General features: G+C 42.9%; 1 protein-coding gene across 1 annotated transcript in view; it reads left to right on the top strand.

Annotated features, from left to right (window-relative positions):
* The window catches only part of ARHGAP26 (Rho GTPase activating protein 26), a 529,711-nt gene that overhangs the window by 421,730 nt on the left and 86,876 nt on the right, over window positions 1-21,105 (top strand). Inside the window, exon 22 of the mRNA XM_013005615.2 lies at window positions 8,956-9,109. Within this exon, the coding sequence (XP_012861069.1) occupies window positions 8,956-9,109 (154 nt within the window). The remainder of the gene's footprint in view (window positions 1-8,955; window positions 9,110-21,105) is intronic.

The following is a 21,105-nucleotide window of genomic DNA, read 5'->3' as shown; positions in this document are numbered from 1 at the left end:
GGCATGGATGCTTAGGCTTTGTTTTGCATGGATCATGTTAAGTAGCTGCGGGATTCTAGCTCCAAAGAACTCTTTTAGTGTAGTTAATTCATCCTGGACCCTCTCCCAGGCCCTGAGAAGTAGAGAATTCAGCTTTTATACTTCTCAATGTGTATCTTCCTTGTTGAAAATTAACTGGGAATTCATGCTATTCAAAGGCTTGCGTAATGCAGGTCTCTGAGCAGTCTGTCTAAACTGCAGGCTGTGCCTTTTCTCAGGTGGCCTCCTGCAGATCCTGGGTGCTCCGGACACAGCTGTTTGTTTTGGCAAAGGCACGTTTATCCCCAAAGGTTCCTGTTGTCACACTGGCTGTTCCCATGTGTGACTGAAACCCACAGAGTTGGTGTGGCCATTGAAAAATGATGCTGTAGAAAGCTGATGGTAGGGAAAAAAATCAGCAGAGATCATTACATGAAAAGAAACATACTATAAGCCCCTTTCTATGGCATTATTGTCCCATGTGCATAGCAAGTAACTTAGCATTAGGTATGATGTGATCTACCTTGTTAAAAGAAAGCAGGCAAATGTTTGCATTCCTGTGAGTAGACAACGGCCTGGCAGTTTACACAGCTGGAGGCTGGGTCACACATGACAGTTGTGTGCACATGCTTCCTGTTCTCTTTGAAATGGAGAGGAATATACATTTCTTTCATATGGACTTATTTTTCAGTGATTGGAGACTGAATGCCTTCATTACATGTTTTATCCACCATCTCAAACCCAACAAACTCAGGAGGTCAAAGGAGATGTCGCGGGTTGGTAAATCTGCTGCATATGGCTTCCTTAAGGTTTTGAAGAGCAAGCAAGGATGTCATTTCTAGGACTAAGGTGCACCTAACCTAAGCCCCAGTATTTTCAGTCACCTCCCATGTGTGTGAGAGTTGAACTTTGAATAAGAAAGATGGAAGAATAATTTGAATTCTGGTGCTAGTGAAGAATATTGGAAGTACCATGGACTTCCTTTCCCCCTAACAAAACAAAACAGACAACTCTCTTAGAAGAAATACAACCAGAACGGTCCTTAGAAGCAAGAGTAGTGAGACTTCATCTCAAGTACTTGGGACGTGTTATCGGGAGAGACCAGCCCCGAGCAAAGAACATCTGGTCAAGGAGAGGGGCAGTGAGAGGAAGGTGTGGACTGGCACCCGGGGAGAACAAGGGGCTCAACACTTACAGTACTTAAGAGGATGGGGCTGGACCGGGCAGCATTGCATTCTGTTGTCTACCAGGTTGGCATGAGTCAGAAAAGACTCGACAGCACCCAAGAACAACATCATCATCTCAACCCCATTTTGGAGAGTCCTGGGATGAAAGTGAGTACACAAATAATGTTCTTCTTGTAAACCAGCAGCAGAGAATCTGGACTGTATTGGAGAATCACAGATCAACAGCAGACTGTCTCTCTTCAAATCTAGGTTCTCAGGTAAAAGAGAGGACTGTGGTGAATAGTGGCAAATCTGGTGATCAACCATTAACTAGAAGTGCACCCCCACTTTTCGGATTTTGAAACAATGCTGTGTCGGGGCTGCTTCCCCTTGTGCAGCCAGGTCCCATCCCTGTGTATCAGACCAGTGCAATGATGTTCCCATTCCACCGTGAACTCCAGTTGTATTTGCAGTCTTTCCCTGTGTAAAGAAAATAGTTATTAAGAGCCCCTCTGAGAGAGGGTGAGTCTGTCTGTCTACCCAGGACCCAAATCAATGGTTACTTGACTGAACACAACGTGCCAGAAGTTTTCATATTTCGTACTATCTGCTGTGGCCAGAACATCAGAATGGCCAGCGTTCCTATCAACCACACTATTTAGTGCTTTGTGTAAGCACGTTGCCCACACTGCTTTTCAAGATTATTTTTATGCTAGGGACTGCGACTAGGTGATCAGGAAGTCAGACCACCTCAGATTTCAGTGTGCTTCGGCATTTTCCTATTAGCAGAAGACGACAGAGAAGGAAAATAAGACGAGATGGGAGAATTGCTTCACTGGATCTGATTCCTGTGTGCTTCGCTGTTTCTCAGGGGTGGTACTCAGACGCTGCTGTGCACTCGTCATTTTTCTTGCAAAATTCATCAAGCTGCCACCCTATTATCATGCTATCCTGTCAAGATGATGCATTGCAGACGTCATTGCAAAACACTAATAAGGAGAAAGTGCACCTCTCTCCTTACCACAGCAGGGGAAAGCCTCCAGTTAGTTTGCTTTGCCTTGCTGCTCTAAGTCAAACCTGGTGTCTCTGCGAAACATCCCACTTGGCTTCCTGTGCGGGAGAGCTCCCTCCTTTGGCTCTGGAAGGCGTCCAGAGCTGCTGGGAAAGAGGGCGTGGCTTCCCTCTTCTTTGGGCGTGGCTCGCAGATATCATGGAAAATGAGAGGCTGGTCGGTCTTCTGAAAGGCTTCTGTGCACACTAGGAAACCTCACCATGAAGTTGAAGGTCTTTGCGTCGTAGCTGCCCTCTGGCTCAGTGTCATCAGTGGCCCAGGCACGTTCAGGCCTGTCAAGACGTGTGACTTCGCTTGGCTCTGTGTGTGCTTCTCTGGCCTCGGCGCTGGGTTCTGTGATACACAGAGAGGCCGCTTCTCCTTTGTGATGGGTTTGCCGTTACAGTGAGCCAGAGTGCCATTAGAGGGACTTGGTAAACACGGAAAATGAAATAGCTTAGCTCCTGGATTCCCATGGCAACCCCCAGAACAAGAACAATTTCACCAAAATTACGCAGTCGCTTTCTTTTTTTAGTTGCAGCGATTTGGTTGCGTACTCATGTTTTTCCATACCCAATTTGTACCCAAAACAAAGACTCTTCCCACTTCAGCACCAGCATGTGGGTTTCAAGGACTTGAGGTGGTCTCTGTGTGTAGCGCCTGAAAAATTCAGTCGGTCACACAAAACTGCCTCTTTCCATCTTAGCAGCACACATTTTAATTGCACATTGCTCCTTTCTGTGCATTATTCATCTCCTCACCATTCATGGAGCGTCCCTGTGTACAGCACCTGAGCTTAACCCTGAGCTAGTTTAGCTAGACTAGCCCCTGAGCTAGTCCCTGTGTACAGCCCTGGAGCTAGACCCTAAGATTTGGGTTGACCTGGCCTCACAAGTCGGATGCTTGATGTCTTCTGTGTGTCCACACCAGCTCCTAACGTGACCCTGCCATGGAAAAGCTCACCTCCTTCAGGACCAGCTCCACCTCCAATTGGTCACTCCCCCTAGAGCAGAGGTTCCTGAAATCACCCCGTGTATCAGCAGGCCTGTTTGTACTTACTGGGGTATTTCCTTTATTTTCATACTCCCTTGTTTCTGGATTCCTGCTGGAGGTGACAAAGTGAATGGGATTCTTACTGACAAATTTGATGGGGAAGATGAGCGTTCGTTCTAGAATTCAAGGAGTTCAGAAATATTCCAAAGTTCTGGACATTCTTCCCGTGTTTATTATTTAAATGGTCCTCTAGGATCTTGTTGATATTACTTCTAGCTGCTTTGTGGTGCATTTTTTTCCTTTTGAAGTCAGTTAGACTATACATTTTTTCTCTTCAGTAACATAATTCCCATCATCCTTCTTATACCTTCTGGTGAGAACTCCAGACTGGGGCTTGAATATCAACAGCTTGAAGAAGGCTGGCTCTGTTAACTGAATAATTCAGTCAATTTTTTATTTAAAATAATAACAACAACATCTCCTAGGCTGCCTGTTCTCAGATTGTTTTGTTAGGAGCAAATATTCATTTGCTCACTTGATCAAAAATCCTCCTAATTTGAATGACATCACTGAATCATGTTCTCTTTATTCCTTAACTCCTTCCAAATGCTGTAGAATTTGTCTCAGTATAGATTGTCGTAACTAAGCATTTGATGTGCTGTTGATTTTTTTCATTTGCCAGCCCATCTCCGAAACAGTCTTCACCTTCCTACTCACCCGCAGTAAGATTGTCCACATTTCAGCAGCAGCTTACATGTTTCCGCTGAGATGTTCTCAGTTTCATTAACTGAGGTTTCGCTTCAGACATGATTCAGAATTGCTTGGACAGCAACTAACAACAACAACAACAACAACAGCATGCCGAAGGAAACTAGTGGTCATAAAGTCAGAGGGTGCCAGTTTTCTCGATTTCCTTGCCACGTGCTGCCTCGAGGGAGCGTAATTAAAGAGTCTATCTCGTAGGGTGTGCACGAGGCAGGCTCTTTTGGCTATGAAACTCTGGAATTTTAGGATTAATGATTTTCTTGCTGGGCAGATAGTTTCTTTCTCTGATCTTTGCTCTTGTGGTTGCCTTTCTTGTTTTTTTCTGGGTTCTGTCATATGGGAAAAGGTCCTAGAGGTGTCCATAGAATACAATCTCTAAAATAATGCACCTCTTATAAAAATTAGAATGCATCCAGTAAACAAATACCAGAGATGGCTTTAGAAATCCTCAAGCTCAATTTGGATTTAGCCACCTGTTTTATTCTTTGGGCTTTCCCAGTCCAGAAATGATCCTCATTTTCCACTCCTAACCTCTTTCTCAGGTGGGTTCATCCCAGACTAATGTCATGTTCTTTGTGCTGCACCTTCCTTATTAGCTCAAGAAGATGGCCAGTCTACAGAATACAGTAACAATAAATGTGTTCTCAAAACCTGGTGCCTAAATCCTATTTGCAGACTCATACCTTTGTAATATGCTTCAAGATTCTGATATTTTCTTTTTTTTCCTTAAAAAATAATTTTATTGGCATCTTTTACATTACATACAGCAGTTGTATCAAGCATATTTGTATATATGTTGCCATCATCATTTCCAAAACATTTTCTACATGTCTTAGGTTTTCTTAAGAAAAGCCTTACAGAATTTCTTCATTGTGATTTCCAAGTTTTGCCTTAAAAATATCCAAATTTAGGTCGGTGTTAGGCTGTTGAGAAAGTACGATACATGTAATCAAATGAACAGGTGCTAGCTGTCCTAGTGTATTTCTGAGTAAAATACCAGCGCATTCGTGTGATGCTGGCGACGCTGTTACTGTTGTTGTTTGGTGCCATGGAGCCTGCCGCAGCTCCTGGTGATGCTGTGAACAGTCGAACGAGAGACCGCCCAACCATCACCGCCCCCACGATGGTTACGCTCCTCCATTGCCGCCGCCACTCAGTCGGCCCATCTCAGGGAGGGTCTTCCTCTTTTCATGATGGCTTTCTACTCGATCCTTTTCCAGGGACTACTGTCCCCTGTTAAATGTCCAAAGTAGGTGAGACAAAGTCTCCCCATTCTTTGTTCTAAGGAGCATTCTGGCTGTACTTCTTCCCACACAGACCTGTTCTCTCTTGTTCTGACAGTTGTGGTACTTTCAATATTCTTTGGTAGCACCATCAGTAAAATGCACTAATTCTTGAAAATACCATGCCATACCTCTGTTCTTTAATACTTTAAGAGTGCATGTGCAGCAGATTTGCCCAGTGTTATACATCATGTGATTTCTCGACGGCTGCTTCCACGAGCACGGATTGTGGATCCAAGTAAAATGAAATCCTTGACAACTTTTAGCCTTTCTCTGTTTATCATGATGTTCTCCGTTGGTCCAGTCGTGAGGGTTCCGTTTTTCTTTCCATTGAGTTGCAAGCCATACTGAAGGCTGTGTCTTTGACTTTGATCAGCAAATGCTTCAGATCCTCCTCGAACTCAGCAAGCAAGCTTGTGTCACTTGTTCACGGCAGGTTGTTAATAACCCGCCCCGCCCCCCACCCCCATCCTGATAGCACGTTTCTTCATGTTGTCCAGCGTGCAGATCGAATTAAGTGTGGCAAAAGGAAACAGACCCATTGCCGACCTTTCCTGCTTATAATTCAGTCCCTTCTGTTTGAACAAGCTGCCTCTTGGTCTGTGTACAGGTTCCACATGCGCACAATGAAATGTTAGGACATTTCTATTTGAAGTGTTGTTTGTAGTTTTTATGGTCCACACAGTCAAGTGCCTTTGCATAGTCCATAAAACACAAACAGACATCATTCTGGTATTCTCTGCCTTCAGCCGAGCTCCATCTGACACCGACATTGCTGTCGCTGGTTTCAGGTCCTCGAATCCAGCTTGACTTGCTGGCAAGCTCCCTGTCAGTGCACTGCTGGAACTGTTTTTTAAATTATCTTCACCAAAATGTTACTTGTACGTGATATTTTATAATATTGTTTGATTATTTTCATATTCTGTTGGCTTGCCTTTCTTTCCCTGGGCACAAATATAGACCTCTTCCAGTCAGTTGGCCAGGTAGCAGTTTTACCATTTTTGGGGGGGCACAGATTAGTGATTGATTCCTGTGCTATATCACTTTGTTGAAACACTACAATTCATATTTGGTCAATGCCAGTTGAATTAGTACGGGGTCTGTTAGCTGTCCTGAGACCATGCTTGGTACTGAGAAGGCCCTCAATAAACAGTCATGGATGCATGAAAACTGAGGATTAAAAAGACTAATGCACTTGACAGGCTCTCTGGTGGTGAACTGGGTTACGTATTGGGCTGCTAACCACCAGATAAGCAGTTCAAAACCACCAGCCACTCTGCAGCGAAAAGATGAGGTTTCTACTCCTATAAAGATTCACGGTCTCAAAAGGGTGGTTCTACTCTGTCTTAGAGGGTCACTATGAGTCGACATCAGCTTGATTGCAATGAATAAATAAGCTTGAATAGGGAAAGAAGGAATAAGGAAGACCAAAAAAGAATCAATGCATTTTAATTACTCTGTGGGGCAAGGCTATTGAATAGCCCCAGGGGCTGCCAGAAGAACAAACAAACCTTTCTGAAAAGATACACAGCCAGGATATCACAATAAGTTTAAACACAATAATTGTAAGGAAAGCGAACATCGGACTTGGCAGTGTTTCGTTCCGGCACACGCTGGTTTGCTCTGAGTCGGAGCGGACTCTATGGAACCTCTCATCAGCCCCGTCGTCACAATACACTCTTGGCAAAGCAGGGTGGTGGTGGTTTCTCAAGTTTATAGAATCATAGCTCTTCATGAACAAGTAAACATAGGCCCAAGAGAAATATTAACTACAGCAACTTTCATCTAGTGCCTAAGAATTTAGGAAGTGTGCCATGCAAGCGTGGCCTTCATATTTTCAAGCTAGTGTTCATAGAATTTTCCTTCCTCTTAGGTGAAGTTAAAAAGTCTCTAACCATCCCTCAGAGAATAGTCCTCTTCATGCCCTGTCTTTATATGGTGATCTCGAGCCCCTAACAATTCAGGAATCTGGATGAGACAGTTCTGTGCAGAGGATAATGGTCCTTATACTGATAAGTGGAATTCTCTTTAGAGAGGGGACTGAATTATATCACTTCAGCCTTGTTGTTCTTTCCCCATAGCAAGTTCCCATTTACAAGCTGTTAGTCTTCGTGTGTTTTGGCTCAACGTAACCCTTTTGGTTGCTCTTTCTTTGTTGTTGTTTCTGTTTAAATTTAAGCTCTTGAAATATGACTAGTTCTAAATCACAGAAATCAATTTAATCTTCTACTTTTTACAAAGTCTGCTTAAAGTCCAGTTTCTACCAATAGCCACGAGAGGTTTTAAAATTCCTCCATGAGGCTTTAGCCAGTGCATTAAAGATTTTCCAGGACATGAGGAGGATTGTGTGTATGTATGTGTGCACTGTAGCATCATTTCATTGACCTAATTTATTGTTATAGACATGACTAGTGCAGAGGAAAAGCATTTTTGCACGACATCACCACTTTGATGGCTTAAAGAGACTTGAGTTCAAATACCAACCTCTAAACTGTATCCTCTGGGATATAGTATCCCCCTGGTTCACTTCAGAAAGGTACAAAGAGAGGATGATATAGCTGCCCTTTGTAAGCCCAGATTTTGTGTTTCTTGATGAGTATGTTGATTGTCAAAAGTGTCCCCAGATTCCAGTATGGTATATCTGTCATGAATGTGGGGTGAGAATGACATTGCATGCTCATAAGCATTTGCTCCAGCAATGGTGCCTGTGCCATTTAGCAACATCACCCTCCTAAATATGTTTTTCCAAAGTATGGTTCCAAGTTTGTAAAGATGGGTGGGTGGGGGGAGACTCAGAAAGTTATTTTCTTTGAGTGTTCCAGAGTTTACAAAGCACCTTCCTGCATGTGATCTTCCGTGGTCCACTTGACAGCCCTGTTAGCTGTGCAAGGCAGCTATCATTCTCCTCGTTGTCCAGACAGGTTAACTCAGAAGAGTGCTGTGGATATTGTCTAACGCCACACAGCCAATCTGTGGTGGCTTCTGGAAGAAATCTCAGGCTTTCCCTTCCTGGCTTGGTCATATTCTCCAAGCACTGATACGTATATTCAGACCATGGAATCAGTATTCTTTTAAAGAAATACACAGCCCTGTCAGCGACCTACTTCAGATTTATTTATCAAAGAACTAACTAATATTTAAATGCACGTACCTAGAGGCAACACAGAGCAGTGTTTGCTTTGTTTTAGTCTTGGATCAGGAATTTGGAGTGGCTGCACCATGAAGAAGTGATGGCCAGATAACAGCAAGGTGAAATAAAATTGGAGAAAAATGGCCTAGTGAAGTAGGGCAATATTTGAACCGGGAATTTTAGGTTCAAAGACAGGTGGTCGAGTATGTGGGAGTCAGAAGGGCTCTGTGCTCTGGTCATTTGCTAGTCAACATGTCACAGTTGATGGTGTCGTGCCCCAGGGCAAAGAGGCTCATACTCGAGGCGGGGGTCTGCCCCATCCAGATGAGGAGGGGATCTCACTAAAGATTCATGAGTAGTCTACAATCCCTTAGAATCTTCCCTACTTTTAATTCCTATACTTTTCTGTCCCCTTTTCTTAGCTTCACCGAGGCCAGAAGTCTCAATCCAAACTCCCTGCTGATCCATTTTTGTATTCATATGATCAGACTGTAGCTATGGAACAAGGCTAGTATTAATATGAGTCGTATGCCATTTCTGTGTCCACAGAGGAACAAAGGAACAGCATCATCAACTCCAGTTTGGAATCTGTTGTTTCTTCTAATGCCAACAGCATCCTTAATTCCAGCAGCAGCCTGCAGCCAAACATGAACTCCAGCGACCCAGACCTGGATGTGGCCAAACCCACTCGGCCCAACTCACTGTAAGTATGGAGCCCAGTTGCTGCCGCACTGGGGCCTCAGTCGACAACTCTGCCCAGAATTTCCTCTCTGACCCTCTCTGAGTTTGAACTGTTGTCCAGTGAATATGATTTAAGCCTCCTCAAATTTAGAGTGTGGCTAGTTTGTCATAGGTTTGTTGAACATCCATCATCTCGCTTTTAAGGGAAATCATTATTCTTAGCACATTGCTTCTTAGCTTCGATGATTTTTTGATTTACCATCTTGCTGAGTCGGCTTTGGTGATGGCTGTGGCCTGGGCTGGCTGCTGGGCACGCAGAGCATTTCTTGTCGTCTGACAGGTATCCAGGGACACGTAGTGGCTCGGTCGGTCAGGAGCCAAGTCCATTTCCCTCATTCACATTGCTGCACTTTTCCTTCTCCGTGACTTTGTTGGAAATGCTTAATGCTTCCTCTGTGTCCTGCCAGAAAGAAGAGTCCCCAGTAGTCCTTCGAGTCCCTGCATCCTCAAACCTCAGCTTGGCTGTGATCTCCTCGCGGACCCTAGAAACAGCAAGAGTCCAGGTTTCATTCTCGTGCATTGAGGCCCCGTAGCAAGTGCAGCCACCTTCAAGGCTGCTTGTCCAGTCCCTCAAAGAAACTAGGTCTACTTCCAGGGGCCAGAAATGTTCCTTTGTGGTCTTGAAAGATGGGTAGGAGGGAAGCTGGCTTGTTTTCTATTTTATCAGTGCCTAGCTGTGACTTGTTTTTGTTTTTTTGATGTGATTTGTTTTTTTATAAAAGATTACTCTTCTTGCTTCACTGTGTTGAGGGGGATTGTTGCTTATCTGGCACAGATTTGGGGGGCTTTCCTGGGGAAGGAAGAGTGATGCCAGGGATGCTTCTGTTTGTTTGCCATTGGAGGAAGATTAAAGGTAGAAGTGTGGGTATGTTTCCAACAAGAATGGTGTCCCTCCAAGCCGAGTGGTCTTTGATGGAAAACTGTGAGTGTGGCTGTCAAGGAAGACTTACTGATGTGGAAGCAGTGCCTTTGTCACAGCCCCGGTGGTGAGGACCATGCCAAAGCCCCCATAATCCCTGCACCAAGTTCATAGATCATTTCTTAAACCTCTAGTAAGTTGTTGCTCCTCAAACTTTCCTGCCTTTAATGTGCTTGGTGAACCATGGACAAGAGTATAGACAGTCTCAGGGGCTCAAGTGGGAAGAGAAGGCTTTGAAAATGATGATGGCAGCATATGTGCGAACGTGCTTGACACGCTGGATGAATGTGTGGATTGTAATGAGAGATGTAAGAGACCCTAATGAAAGCTATTTTTTAAAAAAAAGAAGTATAGGCAGTCTTGGCAAACAGGGGCCACAGAAATTCTCTAAACTAATTTCAAGAACTTGGTGGTAACTGGGCTCAGTCACAACCAACCAAAAGACCATTTGGATCTCAGCCTTCATTCTTCCCAGTTTGAAGTGTGCAGAGCTCCTTCAGTGGAAACAATTCGTGATGCAAATGGAAGCAGAACACAAAGGCAGGTCTACCACCCACCTGGGTTTACTGTCTGTTTATTAATTAATTATGCATGATGTGGACAGTCTGTCAACAGGAAATCGCCATTTCTCCTTTCTATTTCATTCAGTTTCTCCACTTTTTTTTTTTTTCATCATGACTAGACAATCACTATAACCATATGGAAATCATAACCAAGGCACCATGTCTGTTGTTCCTTATACTTTGACACCTGAGATGACTAATTTTTCTAGGTCATTGGTCATTCTTTCCCAACTCTTCAAGGAGTGCCTGGCCTTCCTGCTTGCGTGGGCTTAACGCTAGATCAGGTACCACAACTAGAGTTGCCACTATTCCACCACCACTGCAAGACAAGGCTTCTGGGTTGAAATCTTAGGCAGTTCCTGAGCTAGGACTTTTGGAGTAGTCATCTCGCCTGAAGATCAAAGGATGGTGGGTCAGCTAGGATGAAAGCCTGATTCCTAACCTAAATTCACGTCCTGTGTGACCCAGTTTTTACCCAGGCTTGTGGTAAGTTACCTGTGGTAAACCCGTATCTCTCTCTAGAGCTTGACATCTGGTTAAGAAGGAGACACGTGGACTAAGTCAATGCTAAGTAGCATTGGTAGTTCGTAAGTACTTTCTTTTAGCGTTCAACCAATATTATCTGAATAGCTGCTGAACATATACCATGTTGAAGTATTGGGAAAGGTGAGGTAGGTAATAAAGGGTGAGGTGGGAAGTGGTAACATTTATGAGTGGGTTCAGAGCATTCTAGGGTAGGGGGGCTATGAGAAAGGCTGAGGTAATCAGAATCGATAAATATAGCCTGTAGAAACACTTGTTGAACAGAAGGGAAAAGATATTGGCTGAAGGGCTCTAGTCTCTCCTTCAATCACTACTTACAAAAAAGAAATTGAACCAATATTTCAGAATCAAAAGGCTTCATGTACAAGTACAACTTATCCTAGGAATGCAAGGATGGTTCAACATGAGAAAACTCTTATCAGTATAATGCACCATATTACTAGAACAAAGGAAAAGATCTACGTGATCATATTTATAAATGTTGACAAAGTATTTGATAAAACTCAATGCCCTTTCTTAATGAAAACCTTAAAGAATGTTGAAATAGAGGGAAACTCTTTGAAATTATTTGGGCCGTATATGAAAAGCCAACATCCCACATTATACTTCATGGAGAAAGATAAAAGGCTTTCCCTTGATATCAGGAACAGGACAAGGGTGCTCATTCTCACTCATTGTATTTAATGCTACATTAGAAGTCTTAGCTAGAGCAATAAGACAAGCACACAAAAAAGAGATCTAGATTTTAAACAAAAAACACCACCATCAAGGCAACTGAATCATAAAGTGGAATTATTGCTATTTGTGTATGATATCCTAAATATAGAAAATTCCAGAGAATCTACACGAAAACTTCCAGTACTAGTAGTGCAATTTAACACTTTCAGGGTTCAAGGTCAACAATCCAAAAGTTTAGTTGAGTTTCTGTACATCAGCAATGAGAAATCTGAAAGAGAAATCAGGGAAATTATTCCATCTAAGAGAATAAAATCCCTAGGGCTAAATCTAAGTGGGAACATGAAGCACTTATACACTGAAAACTATGAAACACTGCTGGAAAAGCTTTTAGTCAATGGAAAGATGCTCCACGTTCATGGATTGGAAGACTTCATGTTTCTTAAGATGTCAGTAACTTCCCAAAGCAATCAATGGACTCAGCTTAATCCCAAGGAAAAAACCTATTGTCTGCTTTACAGAAATAATAAAGCTAATCTTCAACTTTACGTAGAAATCCAAGAGGCCTTGACTAGCTAAAGCAATGTGGAAAGAATGGAACAAAGTAGGAAGACTCACATTTCCTGATTTTAATGCACATTGTTCTGCTGCAGTAACCAAACAGCTTTGTATGAGTATAATAATAGTCATGCACACTAATGGAATAAAATGAAGAGTTCATAAATCTAAACATTTATAAATTTTAACTAACGTGTATGCTGAGTCTATTTAAAGGACATTGAAGAATCTCTTTAACAAGTGGTGCTGGGACAAGTGGATTTCCACATTAGAAAAAAAAAAGAATGCTAAGTCTATTTAAAGGACATGGAAGAATCTCTAACAAGTGGCGCTGAGACAAGTGGATTTCCACATTAAAAAAAAATGAGCCATATCCGTGCCTCATACCATAGACAAAAGCAATTCAAAATGGATTAATAACCTAAATGTGTAAAACTAAAACCATATAACAATGTTTAGAAGAACAAGCAGTTGTAACATTGTCAGGCCTAGCTTTTAACAGTGGATTATTTAATATAATAACAAGCAAAAACTGACATAAAATAATAAATGATACATCGTAAAAATCTTCAACTTTTGTTCATCAAAAGACTTTACCAAAACAACAAGCTGCAGACTGACAGAATTTCTTTGGAAACCACATATCCGACAAAAATCCAATAAACAACAACAACAACAAATATATATATTTATATGCTGGCAGGCTAACAACAAAAAGACAATCACCGAGTCGCAAACTGGGCAAAGGACTTGAATTGGCATTTCATCCAAGAGACTATCCAAATGACCACCAGTCACAGGAAAAGATTGGTACCTTGAGCCATCAGAGGGATGCAAAAATAATAATAATAATCACAGTGGGGAGGGGGGAAATCACAGTGGGATGCCATTTCATTCCCAGTAAGATAGCTAAGGAGCCCTGATGGCATAGTGATTGAGAGTTGAGGTGCTAACCACAAGGTCAGCAGTTCAAAACTTCGAGCCAGCTTCCCGAGAGACAGATGGTCTTTTTCCTCCCTTAAAGAATCTCAGAAACTCACAGAGGCATTTCTCCCCAGACCTAAAAGGTTGTCATGAGTCAGAATTGACACGATGGCAGTGAGTTTGGTCTAGGAAAGCTAAGATTTGGAATAAAAACAACAAAAAATTTAAAAATGTTCATGAGGATCTACAAAACTTGAAAACCATACTAAGAATGCAAAATAACACAGCCATCGTGGCAAATAGTGTAACGATGCCTCAAAAGACCCTAAAAGTAGAGCTACCATATGAAGCAGCAATTCCACTCCTAGGCTTATACTCAAAGCCTTGAAAGCAGAGCCTTAAATAGAGAGTTGGACAATGTTCATTGCATCACTATTCACAATGGTCAAAAGGTAGAAACATCTTAATTGCCCATCAATGGATGTGCCATAAAATGTGGTACCTACATGCACTGGAATAACCACTCAGGGGACACGAAGTCTTGATGCATGCTGCCATATGAATGGAGCTGGAAGACATTATGCTGAATGAAATAAATCAATCAAATTATCAAAATGAATCAAAAATCAGAAGGACAAATATTTTATGGCCTCACTTACATAAAGACAGATGTATGGAGAAAGACGTATGTGAGTGATGATTACCAGGGAAGGAGGAGACCGGAGGGGGTTGCATTTACATAATGAAAATGTATTAATTAAAGATACAATTGCACAGATGATTATTGTAATTGTTATTGATAAGTTACACACCTGCAAAAAGTTCTGTGATGGATATATTTATGCCAACGACCAAAATTAAAGAACAGTGAGGAGTAGCTGCCGGGGCTGCTTATGTCCAATCAAAAAGCTCCTGTAATTTGGTTTCCTGATTTTGAGGTTTGCAGTCATCATTTATGGGCCATCCCAGTAAATTGGCCTAATAATATGTTTAGTGCTTCTGTTCGTCCTCTGAGTTCATTACAAAGTGCTTGGGGTCTTAGCCGTTTACACACAGCCATCCAAAGCACAGCAGTTGGTCTCTGCTTGCCTGGTTCAGCAGAGGAAGGAGTGTCAGGAATGGGAGGAAGATATGGAATGTGTTAGTAATTATCTCATGAGACCAGAACTGGATGATGCCCTGCTACCGTTCTTGAACCTTTTAATATTCTATAGAAGGGTCTTGATCGGGGTGGGTCAGGTGGCAGAAATGCAAAACAAAATTTCAAATTCTCATGAACTCCAGACTTCCTCGAGCCATGAAGATTGTAAGAACTCTTCAACACTGTTGTCCTGAGATAAACTTTTAAACCTGAAACAAACAAAAAAAAGATAACCCTGAAGTCTTCTTAAAACCAAACATTAATTTGACTTAACTAGTAAAAAAACGTCTGCCTTGAGCATTATGTTCTTTTAAGATCTATCTCTAGGCGATAAATTGGCAACATCTTAAAGATTAGATAGGACCTTAGGGGGCAGTGAATTTGCTTACTGGGGAAGGAAGAGATCAGAATAGTAGGGTAAGAAGTGACAGAACTCAAAGAATGTAATCTATGTCATTTAGTGGTACCTTGGAAGTGTTGAATTGGTGTATATTTCGCTATATATGTTCCCAACAGCCACAACATGAATAAAAATGACAAATTAGGAGACTTCGCATAAAATGCAGAAATGTAACTTTTCTTGAAAGGTGATACGGTGCTAAGGCTACATGAAACTCCCTTGTTACTTGGTAACAGATGCTCTCCCTTATCAGCGCTCAACAACTAGGCTTCTTCACTAGCTTCCTATTGCCTTCTTGTAGACCACTGGTGCTTTACATCTGGCCGCCGAATTTTTGTAGCTCTTCCCTTCAAGACGTACAGCTCTTGGATCTGAACTCACTGCTGCCTTCCCACTTCGCTCTGACAAGTAGACTGTGATGTGCATTAACACTGTGTGGCTTCAAGCTTCAGCCTTGTGGCTTGTCCTCTTGGAACCCAGCTGCCTAGACAAGAAAACCAACTGAGCCTCCTTAAGGATAAAAGACCATTAGAGGTTTCCAACCCTGTTTATCCCAGTGAAGTTCAACCACTGGTTGACCAGCCAGTTGAATGCAGCCACATGAGTCAGACCAGGCCAGCCCCTCGGTAAGCAATTCATTGTGGTAGTTTTAAGCCACTGAGTTTGGGGTGCCTATTATGCCGCCACAGTCGACTGACACAAGACCTCTGGGTCTATGACCCCTGAGTCATGAACAAATAGATGCCTTGGGTTTGGGTCAACTGCCTGGGTGAGGTAGAAAGGCATGGAAGGTTCTTGCTATGGGGCAGGACACTGTGGAGATGAGCCTCTCAGTCTTCATCCTCTTTGAAAGAAAATGACTCATCACTTAGATTCTAAGAAACAAAACAAAACCCATCGCTAATGGCTGAGGCAGCAAAAACAGACAGTTCAAAAAGCATTGCAAAAGCAGGAACCTAGGTTTCAACCCCAGCGCCAGCGTAGACTGGCTGAGCCTTTCCCCCACCCACTCTTGCGGGAACACTCAGGGTTGGCCTGCCCCGAAGGAGGGAAGTTGCTCAATGAGTTCTTACCTAGACCTACAAAAGTAAGTTCCTTTCCCGTTCCACCTGGGCCAACACAGCTGGCTTCAAACTAGCTCCTCTCGGGATGATAATGATTTTTAAAGAGGAAGTAGATAAGGTCAGAGATCTCTCAGCCCCAAGCCAAGACACTATAGCACAGCCCTCCCCCAAATGAAAGCAAACGGGTAAATGCTTTCTCCGTGACATTCGAAAGCCTGGGAGGATGGAGGGTGACAAATGGAGGAATGCAAACTTGGTCCCCACCCCTAAAAAGTAACCAACCACTCGGTGCCCCATAAATAAAATGAATTTTTCTCGTCCCTCCTTTTGAACATCTTGGTGGCCAGTGAACTGTAAGAGAACAGTCCCTGGAATTCTGAGGATGAACAAGGCCGGTGTCCAGCCCGAGTCGTTTTTCTGTGGGAAGCGTTTGGGCTCCTGCTGAGTTGAATTCAGCTGCTCTTGGGGGAAACCTGCCTTGAGAGAGAGCTCTAAGATTTTACTTCTGTTCTGCATATTTAGTCAACACTCGTTCAGCAAATCGGAATTGAACACACCTGCTCTGTGTCAGGCATTGTTCTGAGTACTGGAGATCCAGTTTTTAAAAGTCAACAGGCTCTGCTCTCAGAAGGTTCGTATTCCATGTAAATATATGGAGGAAAATAAGGTTACTGTCTTATATGGTGGCCCCTTGGTGCCACTGCCAAATAAGTGTTGTATTGCTAACTTCATGGTCAGCAGTTCAAACCCTTTAGCTACCCTATGAGAAAAAGTTGAGATTATCTACTCCCATAAAGATGTATAGCCTGGGAATCCCTTGATAGGGTCACTATGAGTCAGAATTCACTTCTTGGCAGTAGGTTATTGTTTTGTTTATTCTATGGTAGAGTTAGTGCTTGGCTATTCACCGGAAGATTGGGTGTCCACCCAAAGTCACCCCAGAACAAAGGCCTGCTGATGTTGCTCCAAAAATCAGCTATTGAATACCCAACAAAGAGCAAATTGCTTTGACACACATGAGGTTGCCGTGTACCAGAACTAACAGCAGCTGTGCTTTATTGTTGTTGTTCTCTATATCAGTTGAGCAATATATCAGATGTTGGGGCATTTTATGGAGAGGAAGGAGGCAAGCCCTTGTGACTGCCTCAGTGTTCTAATCTGCAAAGCAGAGTAATCATATTCTTGTTGCAGGGTTGTGAAGATTAAGTGAGATCACCTTTAGTTGTCTCGCTTACATGCTTAACACTATAAATGACCATTCTTATCATTTTGGAGGGTTTCCCTTCAGTCACCATCCTTTTTTTCCGGTCTGTTCCCTCAGCCTTGGTGGTACCGTCTGTCAGTTAAGTGTTGGATTGCTGACCACAAGGTCACCTGTTCAAACCCACCAGCTACTCCATAGTAGAAAGTTGAAGCTCTCTGCTCCCATTAAGATGTATAGCCTCAGAAACACCACAGATGATGGCTATGCATAGGAACTGACTCAATGACAGTGGGTTAGCATCCCTCAGCCCAGGTATATATTTTTCCTGTACAGAGAGCTTCCTGAGGCTGTCCCACTCACCTTCCCCACCAGCTTCCTACCCAAAGTCAGAGAATGGGGTCTTTGCATTGTGGGTGAAGAGGAAGAGGAAGTTCCACTGTAGAGGTAGGTGCTGCCCCACCTTAAGCCTATACCAGCTTGGATAGGCATGCCTGTTCTTGGAATATTTAAAAACCTTGAAATCTCACTGGGCGCGTGATGAATTTGGTGCTTAGTGCTAAATTATTGAGATTACATGAATCACACAATGAATAAGCATTAGATAAGTAATAATTACATTTTTGAATGATTTTTACCATTGCATGTTATTTATTTGTTTTTTGCCAAAGACTTCCACCGCGAACAGACAGCTCTGATTTTTTGTGATTTATCTCTGTCATTCTTTGGAATGTAGGAATTGGCTCCTCTGTGGTTGGCTTGGGATCCCGAGGAGGGAGGAGGCTCCTCTCTCTTAGATTGAGGATCTACTTTTTGTTTTTTTCTTCACTCACCCTCAATCAGAAACGGCCTCTTCAGAGGTTTTTTTGCTTGACAAAACCTGCTTGCTCTTCTTCAACCTGGAAAATAAAAATTTCCCTCGAACATGTAATTTTTCCTAAGAACTCTTCCGCCTTTTCTTGTTCCTCCTCACAATACCCCATGGTAATTTCAGCCTCCTCCCTGATTGTTGTTTTTCAGGCATGCCCAGTCCCCACCCTCTGACACCCAGGCTCCGGGGACTGCCTCAGACACAACTCCTCCAAGAAACCAGGCCACGTTTGCTTGACGTTTTCAGAGATTGTAACTGGAGTGCCCGCATTCATGTTTTTTGAGCGGCTTCCTGTCAACTTTTCCTGTTCCCCGGCCAAGATCTTCCTCGCCAGTCAGGAGCCCGGCTGGGTTTCACTTGGTTGAGGGTGGAGATTCTTGCCTGGTGACCCATTCAATCTTTATTAAATAAATGTGTTTGGTGATTAGTCGTTCTACTTTCTTTATGTATAAAAATGGTGTTAGGCAGCCCTCACACCTCATAGCCCAGCAGGATTTCTGTCCCCAACCCCAGTGCTGTCAGAGGCATTTGGATCTCCTGACAGTGGAGGGATAGGGGGAGATGGGTGGATGGTACTGCTTAAGCACATAGCCGCAGCCCATTTTCCAGCAGAGTGGAAATCACCAGTGGAAAAAAGTTTGCCCTCACACACATTAAGTTAAAATCAAATACATGCCCCCCACCACCTCCCCACCTCCCCACACACATCAAAAATGTTGCTAAGTGATCTGAAATGATTCCCTAAATTTGTCCTGATGTATCAAAAACAAACCAGGCCATTGGCATCGAGGGAGTTCCACCCCATTACAGCCCTGCAAATGGCTGCATAGGACTGTGCTTCACAGGACTTTCTGGGCTGTAATCGTTACGGACGCAGTCACGTGTTCTTTCTTCTACTGTGCCACTGGCTAGGATTGAACCTTTAGCCTGTAATTTAGCGAGCGAGTGCATCATTTATTCCACCCAGGGACCTCACAGTTGAGGGTTGTCAAAAAGTATTGTTCTGGGGTTCCAGGTCACACATGCATGGGCTCGTTCCAAATAAAACAGCTTTAACCGCCGTGTCTGTACTCTGTGGATGGCTGCAGACAGTTCTCTTGGTAACACATTAGTCTTCGTCTCCTTAGGGTGCAGTCTGTGGCGCCAGTTAAATTCAAGGCACAGAGATCCCCTTAGAAAGTTATATAGTAAATGTCTTTCGGGATCCCAAAGGAGTAATCTTGATTGATTGTTCTTTAAAAACATAGGACCATCACAAGGGTTTATTCGGAAAAAGTTTTCAGAACATTGAATGCTACATAGTGAGAAAAAGACCAGGAACATGGAGAAAGTTCTATTTTTGCATCAAGACAGTGCACCTGCTCATTCTGAGGATAGCAAGGCTGTCCTGTGAGGATTTAGGGGGTTGGGTTGGTTCATTTTTTCCCATCCACCCGACAGCCCCGATCTTGTCCCTTCAGACTGCTTGTTGTTCCCAAAGCTCAGGGAACATTGAAAAGGAACAGGATTTGAGTCCCTCAAGGGAGCTCGAGCTGCCCGTTGACATGGTATAGACCAGATGCACAGAAATCTTCAAGGACAGGCTCGAGAGATGGAAAGACCACCTTCAAAAACACACAGACCTATGCAGAAGATAGGCTGACACACAGTCGCTTCACATTGTGATATCTTTTGTTTAATAACTATTTCAAAGATTTTATACTCATGTTTTTTGCCTCATGTTTATATAATAGATGCTTAAAATCTAGGAGTTTAATTTAAAGTATGGGTACATGAATTTTATTCGGAATTGAGCTACTTGCGAATGCCTTGTGGTGGAACTGAAATCGCCGTGACCCAGCTTTCAGCCAAATCAGAGTTATGAGATGGATCCAACATCATGGCGATGCTACATTCCCCCACAGGAGATAAAAGCCCAGGAATAAAGCTCAGAAGGCAAGAAGGAATCGGACAGAAGGAGGAACGGAAAAACAAACACAGAGAAGGAGGAAATAATAAAGTACCAGTAGGACCAGTGCTACTGGGAGAATAGCAGCCAGCACCATGAATCAAAATGTATATGAACTGTTGATTGGAAACCCAATTTATTCGGTAAATTTTCACTCAAATTACAATAAAAAGCTGGGGGAAACCTTGCCTGTGGCTCTCCATAAATATACATGGGCAGTAAGTATTGTAAACTTCAGAGTTTGGGGGTAGGTTCCTTAGGGGAAAAAATAGCCATGATTTTCTATGACTTTCAGCACTATTCTGTCCAGAAGGGGATTTGGAAAAGAAATCTCTTCGATATCTTTTCTCTCAGGGATTTGAAATTTTTTTCTCTCCACATTTATATAATTTGGGGGATTGTTTTGCAGATTTTTAGATGATAAATCCCAAATCAAAATGCAAAGATAGATAACCTAGGCAAATCAAAATGACATTAAAGTGCTGTCTTTCTAAACTTTTTCAGTCAATCTGCAAAGCAAGATGCTCCCTTAACTAGGCTTGCATTCCTCCTCAGAAAAGTACCTCCAGATCGTATTTTTAACCTCATCTCTACATTGTTATCAGGAGCCATTTAGTTGGGCCCAGTGCATAGTGCCCTAGACAGAACGCAACAGCACACTACTCCGTTCTGCCACATCCTCACACCTGTGATCCTGTTTGAGCCCACTGAAGCCCTTGTGTCCATCTGTCTCAGTGAATGTCTTTCTGGGTGTCCCTGACTCTGTACTTTATTAAGACTGGTGGCCTTTTTCAGGGTCTGGCCTTGACCAAAGTACATGACATGAAACCTTGCTGCCCCGACTTTGGGTTATACTTCTTCCAAGACAGATTTGTTTGTTCTTCTGGGAATCCACCATACCGTCCCTATTTATTCTTCACCCATACGAATGCAGCAGTTCTGCACTCTTCATTTTTCCTTGGGTAGCTTTCACATGGATATGAATGAAGCGATTGAAAATGCCATGGCTTGGGCCACGTGTGCCTTAGTCTTTAAAGTGGCATCTTGTCTCTCTAATACTTTAAAGAGGTTCTGGGCAGCAGATTTTTTTAAAAAATCATTTCATTAGGGACTCATACAACGCTTATCGCAATCCATACATACATCAATTG

This window comes from Echinops telfairi, unplaced genomic scaffold (genome assembly GCF_000313985.2).
Source record: "Echinops telfairi isolate 266 unplaced genomic scaffold, ASM31398v2 ScPeMD7_7469;HRSCAF=8507_0, whole genome shotgun sequence".
NCBI lineage: Eukaryota > Metazoa > Chordata > Mammalia > Afrosoricida > Tenrecidae > Echinops > Echinops telfairi.
This window is presented reverse-complemented; position numbering and strand designations above follow the sequence as displayed.